At 42.9% G+C, this 19,161-nt stretch overlaps 1 protein-coding gene across 1 annotated transcript in view; it reads left to right on the plus strand.

Annotated features, from left to right (window-relative positions):
- DNAH8 (dynein axonemal heavy chain 8) overlaps positions 1-19,161 on the plus strand; it is a 611,430-nt gene that overhangs the window by 238,379 nt on the left and 353,890 nt on the right. The window contains exons 26-28 of the mRNA XM_025186355.3: positions 1,618-1,813; positions 4,816-5,012; positions 10,025-10,151. Coding sequence (XP_025042140.3) covers positions 1,618-1,813; positions 4,816-5,012; positions 10,025-10,151 — 520 coding nt within the window. The remainder of the gene's footprint in view (positions 1-1,617; positions 1,814-4,815; positions 5,013-10,024; positions 10,152-19,161) is intronic.

Consider the following 19,161-nt stretch of genomic DNA (forward strand, 5'->3'; position numbering starts at 1 on the left):
AGACTCCACAACCAATCCAACAGATAGCAGCTAGGATAAAACTTTCTGGCAGTCGTGTATGTACTGTGCACACACCTCAATTGGAGTAGAGATAAACAACACATCTTGAAGAACAACAGTTACAAAAGTAACCTTTTTTTGACCAGCAGTGTACAACAGGGTTGCACCTGTATCCAACATGTTCAGATACTCATTTGTCCCTTGCTTCTTTTTATTTCCCATGGCAGCTGAGATGGAACTTAGGATATGTCTACCTGCTTCCCTGCAATCCTTTATTATAGATTCAGTGTTTGTATAGTAGTTAGGTATTTTATTACTAGTTATGCTTATTGTTTTATTTTTATATAGCCAAAACCCATACATTTTTATTAGGTTTTTGTGAGGCCAAGAGTCTTCTCAGCACCAAGACCTTTCAGTCTCATGGCAGATGGAAAGTCCCCAGGCTTTAAATCTGTAGCACCTTCAAGCGGTTGGATATATTTTTTTCACTAATGGTGAGCATGCACCCAATGCACCTGAGTTCAGATTCTTTTGTCCAACAATGTCCATTGATTCCAAGAGTCTGAATTTTGTCTACCTAAACATCTGATCCCTAGTAGGAAAGATTTACTACCAGTGCAAGTTCTACCCTTTGAACTCTATGTTCATCAAGGACTTTGTAGTGGTGGGAACACATTTAAGAAGCTAAGGCACACAAATTTACTCATATCTCAATGACTGTTTGTTCAGTGAGAAATCACCTAATAAAGTAGAACAGTTCAAACAACCTTCAATCTGTTCTTAGAACTCAGACTAAAAAGGCCCATTATAATCCTTATAATAGAATAGATAGGGATGTGCAGGATGCAAAGTTAGCAACAGTGTATTTCCCATGGTAAAGAATTCCAGACCATAATGGTCTTCATTATCTGATTATAAGCTCACCCAAAACATCAATAAGGGTGTGCCTCAGGTTTCTGGGACGCATGGTCTCCCGAAACATGACAGTTTTCTAGACTCCACCTGTGCTCCAAACAGGGGTAGTTAAGTATGAGTGTATTTTTCCACAAAGAATCACATGGATATGCAAGTGACACTTGCACATGAAGTTATCTTCTTATTAGACTGGTAGAAAGACCCACATCAAGTGGAAAAAGGGATTCACATCTTCTGGCCTTTTCTGTCAAAAATCTAGTGACAAATGCCTCCTTCAAGGATGGTAAATTCACTCAGATTGCTATAAGACCTCAAATAGTTTTAGCATATTGTTTCAATAGAACTGCTTTTAGGATATCATCTTGGTTATTTTTTCATACCCTATGTTCTTTATGATTCTTAATATATCTGTTCAGAATATTTCCAGGGGTGTTAAACAATGTATGATGTAATATTATCAGTGAGCAGTAGACCTGTGCTAACTGTTGTAAGATTTCATTGTACTAGGGCAGTATCAACGTCTTTTGCTTGTCTTAAGCATGTTCCTATTGAAGAAATCTGTAAATCTCATCTTTGGAAGTCAGTCCATATTTTAAAAAAATATTATGCTTTGGATTTGCCTTCCAGAGCAAATTTTAGATTTGATGATGCAGAAAAGTTAGGTTACAGTGCATTTATTTAATCATTTTATATGTTGTGCAGGTCATGGTTCCTAGTTTAGATGATATACAGCAAGCCATCAGTCGCATGATCCAATTAACACTGGAAGTAAGTCGTGGAGTTGCGCAGTGGGGACAGCAACATTTACAAAAATCGAGTGTATTACTGGACAGAAATGTACCTATTGTCCCCTCGACACCCAGTATGTTGTCAGGAAGATCAGCCAGAAAAGAAGAAAGTAAGTTTTTTTGTTTACTTGAAATTTTTTCTTCTAATAAAATGTCTTTGCTTCTGAATATTTCATAATTATTCTCACTTGGTTTGGAAGGGACCTACTGTGGAATCTTTGGAATTATCTTCTAAAACAATGAATAGTCTTGTAGCCCCTTGAAGATTAACAGAACATGTAGCTGGTATCATGAGCTTTTGTGGGCACAACCCACTTCTTCAGATGAAATTTTTGTGGGTTGTGCCCACGAAAGCTTATTATACCATCTACCTGCTTTATTAGTCTTTAAGGTGCTGCAAGATTGTTCGTTGTTTTTTAAGTTTTTCCAGTTGCAGACTAACTCAGCTACCCCTCTGAAGCTTTTGAATTATCTTATGTATTTTTACTTTAATTTAGTTAGCGGGTATTTCAGATTCATGGAAATAGTAGGAAACTATGTAATAATCAGAAATAATTGCAATATATCCGTGGTGTCCAACCAGTTCTAAAGCAGCAGCCACTAAAGCAAACTAGCCACACTCAACTGGCCAAATAGCCACATTGTTCAAGCCAACTAGCTACACTCATCCAGCCAAATAGCCACATGTGGTTAGTGGCTAGCGTGTTGGACACCACAAAATATTGTCACAGTGTAAATTTTCCCTTTAATTTCAAGCAACATAAACTTTTTAATGTTACCTTTATATACTGTTCCTACTTTCTTTCTACTGAAGAATGTAGACCATCATAATATTATTGGATAAAATAAAGTTATACAAACTTCATACACTGGAAGATGAAAACAGGAAAGAGAGGCAGTGCTTTTATTAGGGTTCAGGTCACTGACATTATAATTGAAAGATTTCATTATTATGTACATTCCTAAAGTGGACATATACAGAATTGTGCTATTATCCGCATTATTAAGTGAGAAGAAGGATGCTAGAATGTTAGGATACTAGGTAGGATTTACAAGACCTAGGTTCACTAACTTGCTCCACCACAAGCTTTCTGTCTGTGCTTCAATTCCATATCAGTACATTCAGGATAGTAGTACTTTTGTAACTCACAGAAATGTAGTAAGGTTAAATACATTAAAGGTTGTGGAATGCTTGGATGCTGAGGTGATGGTGGCCATATAAGTATCTAAGATTGGTGACTGCATTATGTCATTTAAGTCATGCGGGGCATATGATGCACAGAATTTTAAGAGTTCAGTTAATATGCCATGATATGAGGAAATGTTGGGATGCATAGAGTGTTTCTCCCTGAAAACATTTTTGACTCTGTTAAAGAAAACATGAGAAAATAGCATAATAATTATCAATAAAAATACTGGGAATCACACTTCTAAAAATGGGTTCAATTGTATGGAAATTAGAGCTATAGATTAATCATAGTTATTGCATGCCACTAACACAGAAAATTAACTAGATTGAAATAGTTGTGATTAATCATGGAGTTAAACAATAACAAAATGTCAGTTTTAATTTATTATAAACATTTGTGGATATTTTTCTGCATTTTCAAATACGTTGATTTAATTATAACACAGAATACAGTGCGCCCAGTGGTTGCTATTATTTTTTATTATAAATATTTGCATTGTAGTGTAATCTCTTTATTATGGAAAGTGCAATTTACAAATGTAGAATTCATATTTTTTTACATAATAGCACTCAAAATCAAAATAATGTAAAGCTTTTGAGCTGACATGTCCAGTCAGTCCTCCTCCTTGTTCAGCCAATTGCTAAGACAAACAAGTTTGTTTACATTTATGGGAGATAATACTTCCTGCTTCTTTTTTATAATGTCACCTGAAGGTGAGAATAGGCATTCATATGCACTGCAAGGTATTTATGTGTCGGATACGCTAAACGTTCATATGCCCCTTCATGCTTCAACTGGTGAGCGCTAAAGTTTTACATTGTTTTGTTTTCTGAATGTATTTTTGTTTTAAAAAAAAAAGCTACATTTAAAGTTGTATTGTCATGATAAAAAGATTACACAACCATACTTCTATGAGGTTAATTGAAAAATACTGTTTTAAAAATCTTTTTACAGTGCAAATATTATAATAAAAATAATATAAAGTGAGCACTGTACACTGTATTCTGTGTTGCAGTTGAAATTAATATATTTGAAAATGTAGAAAAACTAGGATTGTCAAGTGATTAAAACTTTTTATCGTGATTAATCGAGCAATTAATTGCGTGCAACTCCCCTTTGAAACGCTGTGGTGGCATTTCAACAGGGCAGTGCTGCATGGAGCCTGGGATAAGCTGGAGTTCCCAGCTGACCCCAGGATCCATGCAGTGCTGTCTCTGTAAGATGCTGGAGCAGCACTTCAAAGGGGCAGCACAAGCAGAGCCAGCTGCATGCTGAAGTCGAAATATCTGAATTTGGCTTTTGATTTTGTCCACACAGCAGAAAGTCAAAGGAAGAACACTCTTCCTTTGACTTCCCTTAATCCTCGCGAAATGAAGGTTACCAGGAGTCAGAGTAAGAAGTCCTCCAGCTCAATATTATTTCAAAATAAAGGCTTGTAGTATAGATGCACACTATGTTATTTTAGAGTAATGTAGGTTATTCTGAAATAAAGCTGCTTTCTAGACATCCCTAAGAGATAAAGTACTACATATTATTTGAAAAAGCTTGTATGGTTAATTATTTGAAATGTATGATTGTAACAAACCAAACAAATATCACTGTACATAAAATAATATTAAAACTGTGCTAGGTGTGCACTTTAAAAGAAAAATGAAGACAAAGTCCCTGAAAATTTAAAATGCAAATGGCAACATAAATATAGAGGATAGGGAAATGGGATGCAACAAACTAACAGTAATGAAATATGGGTTAAAGGTTTTGACACTTCCACAATTTTTTATCTAGAGGTATCTTTTTATTTAAATTTTTTGTTTGCAGTTTTGTTAAAAATATAAATGGAAAGAATTATAGTATTATAATTCTGAAAGCTTGAAGGTAGGTTATTAATGACTTATTAGATTATGTAAATTGTTTATTTTCAGAAGTGCTTGATGACATCAGTTCTGTAAGAAAGCTAAGAAATTTTTATCCAGGTGTCGCAGAACACAAAGATGTTTCTAAACTAGTTGTTCTCCTCTCTTCATCTGTAAATTCTGTAAGAAAAATAATTAGTGAAGCACTGCAAGACTTCCAGAAATATAAGGTTCTGTGGACAGAAGACAGGGATGCTAAAGTTCAGGTACATTTTTTGATTAACATTTCTAGATGAATTTCTATAACAGTGATACTCAACCAGGAGTACTTGTGTTCTTGGGGGGTACATGGAGGTCTCCCAGCAGGTAATTAAACTCATCACGATTTTTGCCTACTTTTACAACAGGTTCTAGAATTGTGTACTGTAATGGGGATTCTGCAGGTTTGGATGAGGGGTGATTGGTAGCAAAAGTGGCTTTCCAGGTATGGTAGATGCTGCAGCTACAACATCTGGATATTTGGCCAAAGGCCTGGTCATGAGAAGGGACTTGTGGCCACAGTATTGTACAAGACCACCCCTTTGACAGTTTCAATCTTTTTAACAGACTCTGTAATGGACTCAAAATCTACCTTGCAATTCCTGAAGCTTTACACTGCTCCCAGGAGGAAACATTAGAAACAATCCTTTAGACCATGACTACACCTTCCCGTACTCCATACTACTAGCATCCATCTCAATCTCCTCATGACTGACAAAGGATTTAGAAGTGTCTTTTCTAAGCTCCTTCCACTATTACACCCTCCAAGTACACCCAGCACCAGTTCATAGGCCCTTTTTGGCATGAATATCAAAACCCATGTCCCACTACTGATGCCACATCATCTTTGGAGGCTATCCTACTTTACTGCCTACAGTTGGAACAAGGTCATCAAGGACACTTGGGTTCTGGAGATTATCCATGAGGGATACAGAGTTTCTTTCCCACATCACTTCACAAACCACTTTCCCAGTGCAACTTCAGGTATGCTATTGCCAGCTGATTCTTCAACAGGGAGTGGAATCCCTGTATTGTTGGAAGTATCCTGCTTCAGTGCCAGGATAGAGGTTTCTATTCCCCATATTTCCTAATCCCCATAAAAGAGAGTGGAGATCCTTCTTGGACTTTCAGCAGTTCAACCTCTTTATCTGAAAGCTGAAAATCAGGATGATTACTCTGGCTTCTGTAATCTTCTCCTTTCAAAAGAGAACATGGCCTATAGTTCTTGAAATGAGAGACATATTTGGCCCTAACCAAGTGAGTTATAAGATCAAGAACACATATTCCTGTGCATCTAGAAATATAATTTATGCTATCATGTGCCAAAAGTGTCTGTCTGCTATGTACATTGGACAAACGTCTCAGACACTTCGCCAAAGGATCAATGCCCACAAAACAGATATCAGACAGGATCACAAAGAAAAAGCAGTTTCTCGCCATTTCAACCAGAAAGAACACTGTTTCAACGACTTAACTACCTGCATCCTGCTACAAAGACCTTTTAAATCTGCACTTGAAAGGGAATCCTCTGAACTGTCATTCATGCTAAAATTTGACACTCTACATCTGAGTCTAAACAAAGGATCTAGTTATATTACCCATTACAAAGATAGCTTCCCCAATTATCACCTCTAATATCATTAGCCCACAGACATTCACCTCCCCCCTCCATCCCCCTTCTGTTCTGAAATTTGATTTGTCCTTTTCATATGTGTTCATTTTTTTAAATTGTATCCTTTGGTATATATGGTTGTGACTATTTTCTTCCACTATTTGATCTGAGGAAGTGTGTCTGGCCCACGAAAGCTCATCATCTAATAAACCATCTTGTTAGTCTTTAAAGTGCTACATAGTCCTGTATATTTCCACATGGACATTCACCCATCACACAGAAAATTTCTGCATTTCCTATTTGATCAAGAACATTACCAAATCCTTCCCTTTGGATTCACAATGGCACCCAAGGTATTCATGAAAGTTTTCTTAGTGATAGTGACCCAGAAGAGCTGTCAGGGATATACAGTATTTCCCTATTTCTATGACTGGCTCTTGACAAGCGAATTTAACCAAGATGTTTTATCAGCAGTAGGTTTTTTTTGGAGCCTCTTTGCCACCGTAAGTGTTAGCATAAATGAAAACAAGTCAGCTAGGTCATCCACAAGAACAATACATTTTATAAGAGCACATCTGGATTCAGTCTTTCTGAGAGCTTTCCTCCTTGCAGACAGATTTTATGTAATGAGCAGCATGATCTATGGCATCACCTGCAGACCTGGAACTGTGTTATGTCTACATTGCTCCCTGTGAAGCTAGATAGCTGTGTATACCAACGTGACACCTTTCATCAGAGTTTGATTTAAATTTAGAAAATCCATTTTTTTAATAAAAATAATTGATTTTTATCCACCCTGCAATGTAGTCATATCCTTACCACCCTTGATGTATGCTTGGCAGGTGAGTTCTTTGGTCTCTTTTCAACTAGTACTCCTTCACCACTTCTTTCTGTGGTTTTACTGCAAGCTAAACTCTCACAAGCAGCAGAAACATGCATAGTGCACTATCAAGAATAAACAGTTAGTTGGATTAACTGGATTTCTCAGACTGGAAAATAGCTAATGTGACACCAATATTTAAAAAGAGCTCTAAAGGTAATCTTGGAAATCACAGACTGGTAAATCTAATGTCAGTACCGGGCAAATTAGTTGAAACTATAGTAAAGAATAAAATCATCTGACACATAGATTAACATAATTTGTTGGGGAAAAGTCAGCATGGTTTCTGTAAAGGGAAATCCTAGCTTACTAATTTACTAGAGTTCTTTGGGGGGGGGGCAACACACATGTGGACGAGGGCGATCCAGTGGATATAGTATACTTACATTTCCAGAAAGCCTTTGACAAGGTCCCTCACCAAAGGCTCTTAAGTAAAGTAAGCTGTCTTGGGATAAGAGGAAAGATCCTCTCATGGATTGATAACTGGTTAAAAGACAGGAAACAAAAGGTAGCAATAAATAGTTTTCAGAATGGAGAGTGGTGTCCCCCAAGGGTCTGTACTGGAACCAGTCCTATTCAACCTCTTTTTAAATTATCTAGAATAAGGGGTAAATAATGAGGTGGCAAAATTTGCAGATGATACCAAACTGCTCAAGACAGTTAAGATCAAAGCACACTGTGAAGACCTTAAAAAAGATCTCACAAAACTAAGGGTATGTCTGCACTACCCCCCTAGTTCGAACTAGGGGGGGTAATGTAGTCATTCGGAGTTGCAAATGAAGCCCGGGATTTGAATTTCCCGGGCTTCATTTGGATGATGCCGGCTGGCGCCATTTTTAAATGCCGGCTAGTTCGGACCCCGTGCCGCGCGGCTACACGCGGCACGGACCAGCTAGTTCGGATTAGGCTTCCTATTCCAAAATAGCTGTTCACCTCGTTCTTCACACAGCACACTTTTGGCCTGTGGAACTCCTTGCCAGAGGAGGTTGTGAAGACCAGAACTTTAATAGCGTTCAAGAAAGAAATAGATGAATTCATGGAGGTTAAGTCCATCAATGGTTATTAGCAAGGATGGGTAGGAATGGTGTCTAGCCTCTGTCAGAGGCTGGGGATGGGTGACGGGAGAAGGATTGCTTGTAGATTCCCTGTTCTGTTCACTCCCTCTGGGTATATATTGGCTACTGTTGGCAGACATGATACTGGGCTAGCTGGACTTTTGGTCTGACCCAGAATGGCCATTCTTATGTTCTTGTGCACTTACCCATATCTAGTGTTACCTGTAAGCTGCACGCTTATGTGGCCACTGAGGAGAGATATAGATGTCATCCAGCTGATTAGCAGAGTGCCCACAACTAGGTTTTATTTGTTTCTACTGGTGGTGAACATATGTACATGCCATGGAAAAATCCACACATGACCGGAAAAGATTAAAGGAAGGGTGACAATATTTTCCTGTGCTAAATATGAGACACTTGATAAGTTTATTTGTATTCAAGTTAGTTCAATGACAATCAATCGCACAAATGTTCAAATTAACAAGTTGACTGAGCCCCTATTAAAAAAATGCTGTGTAGTTGGATTCTTTTGTATGTACCTTCTTATCTTTAAGGCTTTAAGGCACACACTCTCATATACCTCTTTCACATGGGGGAAGAATAGTGACTGACTGACCCAGTTCTCCTGCCCAGTGCTCTCAACATTCCATGCCCGGCTCAGTCCCTAGGATGGACCCACCCACCTTTCATGGTACTTGGCACTGCGTCCTCCCAAGGGAAAATATCGGCAAAGGGAATGCAGGATCACATGCTCCTCTACAGATTCCTGCAAGTGTTCACACCAGAATGTGTCCTTTCAGCACTGTGTGGGAAGGAAGGGACAGGAGCTGCTTCCAACTGCAGAGGAGGGATGACCTGTCCTGTGTCTTTGCAGAACTCTTTTCCTATCCCCTGAAAGCAACTTGTACCTATCTGCCCAAAATGTGTAGAAAAGCAGTCAACACATCCAAGCTGCTGCTCTCCACCAACATGACACAGTCATCTACCATCCCTCTGCTACTGTAGGAGTAGGAAGGGGGTAAGCCCTAAGGATGCATTGTACACCAACGGCCAGGGAACCTCATGGCAGGGGTTTCAGCAAACAGAATCAGAGAGGTGTCTCAGCAGGGGAGAATGCCTAAGGGAGGGAGCAGCCTTCACTCCCTGGAGGCAAAACCCAGGATAGGGTGGGGAGGCATGAGTGAAGAGGGTGCTAATCCCCAGCCATGAGAATGCTGTGAATCCTTCAGGTTTGGGGTGTGAATAGACTGGAAATCGCTTCCCTCTTCCCACTCCAGAACGTACCTGAGGGGTAGACAGGCTTCACCATGCTAGTTCTGTGAAGCACATTCAGGGCCTGTATCCCCCTGGCCAGCACCCTGGGCCAGAGGGTCATGGGATTCTCCAGGTCGCTAGCTCAGGGGGAGTGGAAGAAGTCTACTGGTAGGCTGATAATGAGTTGAGCATTATCATGTATAATTCCCTGGGTCTCCTGTCCGGTGGAATGTAGTGGTTAAGAATCTCCTCCTTGACTACCTTAACCCTTTGAAGGCCAATGTGAGGGTGAATACCCTAGCACAACAGAGCTTTCAAAATGTGGCCTTCTAGGTTCAAAACTTTTACACATTAAAAATGTGGTATATAATATTAAGGTTTGTTTTACTGCAGAGATAAAAAGACCATTTATTAACTTAGAATTTAAACTACCTACAGCAATTTCTGGCTAGCAATCCCTCTCTGACTGAAATCAGAGCAGAAATTCTTCATTATGCTACTTTTGAACAAGAGATTGAAGATTTAAAACCTACTATTCTTGTAGGCCCAATTGAATTACATACAGGTATGACTATTTTTATTTGTTGTTTGTACATAATATGCTATAATAAATTAATAGAATGTTTAAATTTAGGGCCGTACCAAATTCTATTTTGGTCAATTTCATGGTCATAGAATTTTAAAAACTGTAAATGTCATGATCTCAGTTGTTCAAATCTAACATTTCATTGTGTTATGAGGACCTGAACCAAATAGGTGTGGTTACAGGTTATTGTAGAGGATGTGTGGTACTGCTACCATTACTTCTTTAATACTGCTGGCAGTGGTGCTGCCTTCAGAATGGCAGTTAGAGAATGGCATCTGTTGGCCTGAGAGCCCAGGTCGGAAGTCAGAGCCACCAGCAGCAGCAGTGCAGGAGTAAGGATGGCACAGTATGGTGTTGCCACCCTTGCTTCTATGTTGCTGGTGGTGAGATGCCACCTTCACGAGCAATACCACAGCCCCTAAAATAACTTTGCAACTCCACCTGCAATGACCTTTTGGGGTTAGGACCCCCAATTTGAGAAATGTTGGTCTCCCCCATGAAATCTGTATAGTATAGGATAAAAGCACACAGAAGACCAGATTTCATGGTACTTGACATGTTTTTCATGGCTGTGAATTTGATAGGACCCTATCCCTAGGAACTTAAAAGAATTGCATATTCTGCTCTGTGACAATTCAGGAGGTGGACCCCTATGTTAGATGCCTTGTATTCCTGGGTAAGACCCATTCTGTGTCCCCATGTGCAATTTGTTTTGCCTTAACTCTCTGTGCCTGAAGGGAGACATTTGATTCCTTAGGTATCCATGGCTTCTAGACACTATGACAAGGGTTAGAGCAGCTGTTCCATAGGCAGTGAAACGGGAGTTCGAAGTAAAGCCCTTAATTTGAATTAGCTGTTAAACCTCATTCCAGGAGGAATAACAGCTAATTCAAGTTAGGGCTTTACTTCAAATTCCCGTTTCACTGCCGTGTGGAGATGAAGGCAGTTATTCCAGGCTAGTCAATTTCCAAAATGGCGACCGCCCGGAAACATGCTAATGAAGCGCGGGATATTTAAATCCCATACTTCATTTGCAATTTCAGTCGCCCTCATTAGCCTCCCTAATTCGAACTAGGGGAAGAGTGTAAACATACCCCAAAAGAAGATATTGTTTTTTTTCCTTATCTCCTTCAATGAATGTGAAATTCAGCTATCTTTTGCTGATGCCACCATCACCTTTGGCTGACACACCACTGGGGCCAGAAGTTTCAGCATTGTCAAATATGGATTACTCTGATGTGCAGGGCTCGACAAATTATAAAACCTACTTGCCCGTGGTGAGTAGATTGTAACCTGGAAGAGCCGGGTTCCGGCGATCTGCACATGCGCAGAACGATCTGCACATGCACAGATCGCCGGACAGTGCGGCTGGCGAGCAGGGTTCGCCGTGGTTTGGCGAGCCCTGCTGATGTGCATAACAGCAATATCAACTACATTATTGAAGGCCTTTCAGTGAGGTTTCTCAATATGCTTCCAGATGCCTTTCTGGTACATGACTGTGCTGCTCCAATCTTCACTGGTTCCCATACAGAATCTCCTTGAAGTATATGATGTCTCTTCAAGTGAATCACGGAAGGCTCATTATGGGAACCCAGCCATCATCTCTCACAATACATATAGGCTACGTCTACACGGCAGGCTTTTTGTGCAAGAATGGCTGTCCTTGCACAAAAACTTGAGGAGCGTCTACACTGCACTTGTGTTCTTGCACAAATAAATTTACAGTAAGGTGTCAGAACAGAGGGCTTCTCATGCAAGAGCTCCAAAGCTTCGTACGAGGAATAAGCCTTCTTGCGCACGCGCTCTGGCCTCCCAGGAAAAAATGCAGGTAGCCACTTGGATGCTCTGTACCCGCACTCACAGCTCGCTACTTCTTGCTTGCCGGACCCTCCCTTAAAGGGCCAGGCACCCTGCAGATGTCACGCAGCAGCAGCAGCAGCAGCAGCAGCAGCAGCAGCAGCAGCAGCAGCAGCACAAACAGCAGCTCCACACAGAGCTCTGTGTTCCAGAGCTCTGCAGGCTTGTCTGCCCCTCAGCCAGCCCATAAGCCTGCACCCCCATCCCAGGAGCCACTGCAGGACTCCCAGCAGCCACGGAGGGGCACCAAGCGGTGCGCCTCATGCAGGTCCAGGGCTGAGGTTGAAGCCCTTCTGGACCTGTGGGCAGAAGAGGAAGCCCTCCACAACCCCTGGTCCCGTCGCCACAACGCAGATGTTTTCAGCCTCATGGCTCAGGCGCTGGCTGAGCAGGGACACCCAGCCCGGACCCTTGAACAAGTCCAGGCCAAGGTACAGGAGCTATGCCTGGGGTACGTGAGGGCCACTGAGGGTGGGAGAGCCGTGCAGGAGCAGTTACCTGTCTCCACTATGACTGCTTGCATGCCATCCTGGGGGAGACGGCAGTCCCATGATCGACACGGGACTGCACACCCCAGTGGTCAGGCTGCCTGACCTGGAGGAAGAGGGCAACCTAACCACCGCCTCCGAGGATGAGGGAGAGGACCACCCCATCAACCTCCACATCAAGCTACTGCCCAGAAGCAGGAATGTCTCCCATGCCTCATCTGAGGCCGGTGACGGATCCTCCGGTGAGTGTTGTGGTTCTCACTCACAAGGGCGGGGGAGGCGGGTGCATGGGAGTGGGAGGGAGTGTCAATCAGGCAGTTTGAGCTGCATACTGTGCAGCAGTATGCAGAACATGCAATCTTGTGCAACCTGACTATATAGCACGTGTATGCAGCAGGCAGCTCCAAGGCACACCTGGGACCCTGCTTCTCAAACATGTCCTGCCTGGGGGAGGGAGGAGGGATGCCGGCTGGAAGTAGCCAAGGCCCAAGAGCACAGGTCAGACCCCACACATCCTGAAAGATGCTGTACACAGACAGCATGCAGACATGCCTGCCCGTGTGACAGCAGCTGCTCCTGGAAAAGTGCAGCAAGCCACCCCTGTGAGCATGGCCCCCACGGAGCACCCAGGCTGTTCCTGGCCCCTCTGCTGCCCCTAAGGGAATCCCCCCACTGCAACCACACACTTCCCTGGGCTACTTATCCAAAGGCTGGGGGGAGGGGAAGTGGGCAGCCCGGGCCTCTGGCCCAATGAGTCTTGCTGCAGGGACAGTACACTCCCCAGTAGCCCTGGCTCTGTCTCCGAGGAAATCAATTGATAGTAGTCCAAGAATCCAGACCTCATCTGCCACACCTGCTCCCATGCAATGTGGGGATGTGTACTCAAACGTGACTACAGTATCAACGGTGTATGCTCACAGACAGTGAGAAGAGTAGAAGCCATGTGCTCTACCTTGTGGAGGGAGTGTACACAGTACTAAACAGACAGATACATCATGCCAAGTGGCTAGGACACAGACAGGGGGTCTTCATTCACAATGATGTCTCCCAAGTGTTACAATCCATGGATTTTGAGCTAGTCCTTACATGAACACACACACAGGGGACTCATTGGGCCCAAGCCACAGTTGTGTGGTGTAATGTGAGCCTCAGGGAGGAGGGCAAGGGGTTCAGGGACACTGTGGTCAGGGCTGACTGACCTCCTTGCAGTCTTCTGTGTTCTCTGCAGCAGGATCAGCTGGGAGTGAGGGACCATCCATTCCCACGTTGGCAGCACTGATGACCCAGGCACCAGTCAGATGGGCCAGGCCGCACGGCCAGCTCCTTCAGTGGCACGTCCAGGTCATGGAGTGGATGGAGGAGGCGGTGAGCACCATGCTTCGGGCCAACCTGGAGTGGAGGCAGCATGCGTGGGGCCAGTTCCTCCAGCGCTGCAATTGCATGTGTGACACCATCTCTACCCTCACATCACACATTGGCCATGCTGTGCTCTATGGCATGGCCTTGCCCCACCCTGCTGCCCTCCCAGCTGTGCCCATGGCCCCTCCAGTCACCCCTCCTGCCATGCCCATGCCCCCCCCGCTGCACCCCGTCTTGCCCACCTCCCCATGCTACCTGCCCCAACCCTGCCTGAAGGGCACCGAGGCCTCCGCACCTGTGGAGGCATTGGGAGGAGCTGCCCCTCTCAACAATAACTCCCCCTCTCAATTCAGAGCCTCTTCCTCCTTCCCTTCCCAGTTCAGAACCCTCTCCTACTGCCCACCCTTCGTCCTTACGTAAATAAATACAGTTTATTGTTTGTTTAACAAAAACAGTTGTATTTATTGGGAGGTGAGGGAAGGGAGGGAGGGAGGGGTAAGGACTGGGAGGGAGATGTCGATACCAGACAAAAGTGTCCTACCGTGGGGCCTGGGAGAACATCTTCCTGAGGTCCTCTTGGATTCACACCCCATCATGGTGCGCCTGCCGGATGGTGACTATTTGAATGCCCACCCCAGGAGGAAGACCTCCCCCTTCCGCTCCACTATGTTGTGCAGCACATAACATGCTGCAACAACCTCCGCGATGTTCTGCTTGCTCATGTCAAGATGGGTGAGCAGACAACAGAATCTCACCTTCAGCCATCTGAAGGCGCACTCCACCTGGTTGCAGACCCAGTTCAGGTGCAGGTTGGATCTTTCCCGGCTGGGGTCCATGCGTCCGGTGTACAGCCGCATCAGCCATGGCATGAGGGGTAGGCTGCATCCCCCACGATGCACAATGGCATGTGGACGTCCCCAACCATCAATTCCTACTGGGGGAAGAAAGTGCCCGACTTCATCCTGTGAAACAGGCTGGAGTTTCAAGAGCCCTGCCCGACCACCCCATATATATGTCCATGAAGCAGCCTCGGTGGTCCACAAGGTCCTGGAGCACGATCAGAAAGTACCCCTTGCAGCTGATAAAGTGGGCTGCTCAATGCTCTGGTGTCCGGATGGGGATGTGGGTCCCATCCATGGTTCCCTTGAAGTTGGGGAACCCCAGGGCAGTGAAGCCAGCCACGGTTGCGTCCATGTCCTGCAGGCGGATGACCCTCTTGAGCAGGATGGACACACAGAAACACAGGGAACACAGAATAAGGCAGGGTGGGTGCATGAGCCATTGGGGAGTGCCTGCCTCCCTCTGATGCCCTCTCCCCTGAAACATGCCAGGGCCCCTTTGCCCCGGAAACCCTCCCCCCACCAGCAGGGCTATAGGAGAGAGGGACGGCACACGCCTCTGGGTGACGGGGCATCCCCCATCTTCCTCCCCCCCCCCCCGCCTTAACTCTTCCCTTCCTCCAGGCAGGGACTGCAGCCTCCCCGATGGCCTTACCATGAACAAAGAACTCTCTCAAGGTATCTGATCCCACTCCAACTTTCTATAGGTACATCTAATAGCCTTCCTGAACTATATTCTTTTGATATACATATGCAGGGCTGCGACCTGGGCCGCTGAGCACACCTTTGCAAAATAGTATGCCATAAGACAGTATTCTATATCAGACACTACATTAGGCCAGACTGTTCCCTGTGCAATAAATCATGCAAATCCAAAGACCATTCTATCCATACTGAGGCACAGTACTGCTTTATAGTCACCTGAAGTGGAGCACCCATAGGAATACTACTTGGAGAGGAAGATGAGATTACTCACCTTTTTCAGTAAGGAGGATACTTCGATATACATCCCTGTGGGTGCCCCACTATCCACCCTCCTGTCCTCTACTTTGAAATTTGTTAATTGAGCTCTCTACAGAGAAGGAACTGAAAGGGCCAGGTCATATACATGATAGAGACACTAATGGCACTGCGAGATGACAACAGTGCAAGTGCACCCCATCTGAGCACTGCTACTAAAAAATCTTTGACCTATGGAGCATCAACACCCGAAGAGGGTACACTCAAGGGTAGATCTACACAGCATGCTTATTTCGAAATAAGCTATTTCATAATAGTTATTCCAAAATAACTTATTTCAAAATAGCACATCTACACTGGAGGGAAGCCTCAAAGGCTATGTCTACACTGTGCAGTTATTTCCGAATAAGCTATTCTGGAATAGTTATTCTGAAATAGCTTATTTTGAAATATCACATCTACACTGCAGGGAAGCCTCAAAATGAGTCCGAGGCAGGCTTCCCTAATGTAGACATGCTATCTCGATTTAGAGCCCCAGGAGGAATAACTTAGAATGGCCCCTGTGAGGGACTATTTCAAAATATCACCATCGGAGCATCTACACAGGCCTTATTTTGAAATAGTTATTTCAGAATAAGCATTATTTTTCATAGAATGAGATTTACAGAAGTCGGAATAAGCCGTTCAATATTTCAAAGTTATTTTGAAATAATGGAATTGCTGTGTAGATACTGGCATAGTTATTTTGGAATAACGGCCGCTATTCCAAAATAACTTTGCTGTGTAGACATACCCAAAATTAGTCTGAGGCAGACTAAGTCCATAATGTAGACTTGCTATCTTGATTTAGAAGCCCAGGAGGCACTGAGAAGGATTAACTTAAAATGGCCCTGATGAGGGGCTATTTTGAAATAGCAGCAGTGGAGCATCTATCAACAGGTAGTAATCAATGACTCAATGTCAGGTTGGTGGTCGGTTTCTAGCAGAATCCCCCAAGGATCTGTTCTAGGACTGGTTTTGTTCAACATCTTTATTAATGACCTGGATGAGGGGATGAACTGCACCCTCAGCAAGTTCGCAGATGACACTAAGCTAGGGGGAGAGGTAGATATGCTGGAGGGCAGAGATAGGGTCCAGAGTGACCTAAATAGATTAGAGGATTGGGCCAAAAGAAATCTGATGAGGTTCAACAAGGACAAGTGTAGAGTCCTGAACTTGGGACAGAAGAATCGAAACGTTGTTACAGGCTGGGGACTGAATGGCTAAGTAGCAGTTCTGCAGAAAAGGACTTGGAGATTACAGTGCATGAGAAATTTGGATATGAGTCAACAGTGTGGCTTTGTAGCCAAGAGGGTTAATGGCATATTAGGGTGCATTAGGAGGACCAATGCCAGCAGATCCAGAGAAGTCATTATTCCCCTTTATTTGGCTTTGGTGAGGCCACATCTGGAGTACTGTGTCCAGTTCTGCCCCCCCTCCCCTCCACTATAGAAAGGCCGTGGACACATTGGAGAGGGTCCAGTGGAGGCAGACCAAAATGATTAGGGGGCTGGAGCGCATGACCTATGAGGAGAGACTGAGAGATTTGGGTTTGTTTATTCTGCAGAAGAGAAGAGTGAGGGGGGATTTGATAGCAGCCTTCAACTTCCTGAAGGGAGGTTCCAAAGAGGACGGAGAAAGGCTGTCTACAGGCGTGACAGATGGCAGAACAAGGAGCATGGTCTCAAGTTACAGTGGGAGAGGTCTAGGTTGGATATTAGGAAAAATGATTTCACTAGGAGGGTTGTGAAATACTGGAATGGGTTACCTAGGGAGGTGATGGAATCTCCATCCCTAGAGGTTTTTAAGTCTTGGCTTGACAAGCCTTGGCTGGATTGATTTAGTTGGGATTGGTCCTGCTTTAGGCAGGGGGCTGGACTTGATGACCTCTTGAGGTCTCTTCCAGCCCCATGACTCTGATTCTATGATTCTACTATTTGCTGGGTTCTAAATTAAGTGTACCCATTCAAGAAAGAAACTTTGGACATTGTGAGCAGCTTAATGAATCCCTCTGCTTATATGATCAGCAGCAGTAAAAAGAACACGGTAAAATATCAGCATGCATGAAGAATAGGATGGAAAATAGTGAAAACTTTACAATGGTGTATATGTTTTCAGTCAATGTTCTGACTTCATTTGAAATACTGTCTTGAGTTCTAGACACCCTATTTAAAATATAGTGTGACTCATATAATATCGTTTATCAGACCAACTTCTGTTAGTGAAAGACAAGCTTTTCAGCCACACACAACTTTTCTTCAGGTCTAGGAAAGGTACTTCAAGTATCATAGTTAAATGAAAGGTGGAACAGACTGTTTAGTAAGTTAGTTCATATTCTAAGGACCATTCAGAATAGAGTGGCCTACCTTGTCTCTCTAAGGTCCTGGGACTATCATGGCTATAACTACATTGCACTACACTACACTACACTACACTACACACAATGTAGCAGAAACAGAGGAAGTGAATGATAGGTCTGGAAAAAAACTTCCATATGGAGAGAAACTGAAAAAAGCATTACTTTATTTTAAAGAGAAAAATGAACAAGAAAGGACAGGATGTAGATCTAAAGAATGGATGGTATAGAGTCGGTAAATTGTGCACTTCAGTTCATCTTTTTGAATAGGGACATTCAGTTAATGGAAAGATAGCAAAATTGAACTGTTTTTTTTTATAATAAGTCTGAGAACTCATTGTTACAAGATATTATTGAAGTTAAGCACTTGGTAAAATTAAGAAACCCCTGCAATATGTATGTATGTATGTATGGACCTCAAATAACATTCAGAATCATTGGTTCAAAAATGTAAGCCTCTTTTTAGAAGTTTGAACTGCAACCATCAACACACTCTTTCAAATTCAGCTGTGTAGTTCTCAGATGAGAACATGTTGGCAATCACATAACAGAAGAAATAATTTATGTGCAGTTCTTGTTTTATGAACATAATGATTATATTAGGTCAACAATTACTCATATTCTGTCATTAGAGTTGAGAAGTGTTGTTTATTGAAATGTTTACTCATTCCAAAAATAATCAGGAATAGAAGTAATAGTTGGCTCTTGTTTCTCTGTCGGGAATGAGTGTATTACCTGCTTGTGATATGACGTAACAATTAAAAAATTTTCTTGTGGACTATTCTGAATTTAGTCATGTAAAAGAGGGTAAGTCCAAGATGAAAAATCCTCAAATATAAATCAGTTTAGCTCCATTGACTTTAACAAAGCTATACTAATTTACACAAAATGAAGATCTTGACTGTGAATTTGAAACAATGCAATATAAGTGATTACTTTTATTCTTTTGTTAGTCATCTTATATGTTTGATCTTTTAGTGAGAAATCTAAAGATGTTTTAAAGATGATAAAATATACAAAGCAACCAGACATTGAAATAACTTTGAAATGATTATGAAGCTATAAAATGTAATTCAGTTCACGTTATACAG

Source organism: Pelodiscus sinensis, chromosome 3, assembly GCF_052426305.1.
Source record: "Pelodiscus sinensis isolate ZL-2025 chromosome 3, ASM5242630v1, whole genome shotgun sequence".
NCBI classification, from domain to species: Eukaryota; Metazoa; Chordata; order Testudines; family Trionychidae; genus Pelodiscus; species Pelodiscus sinensis.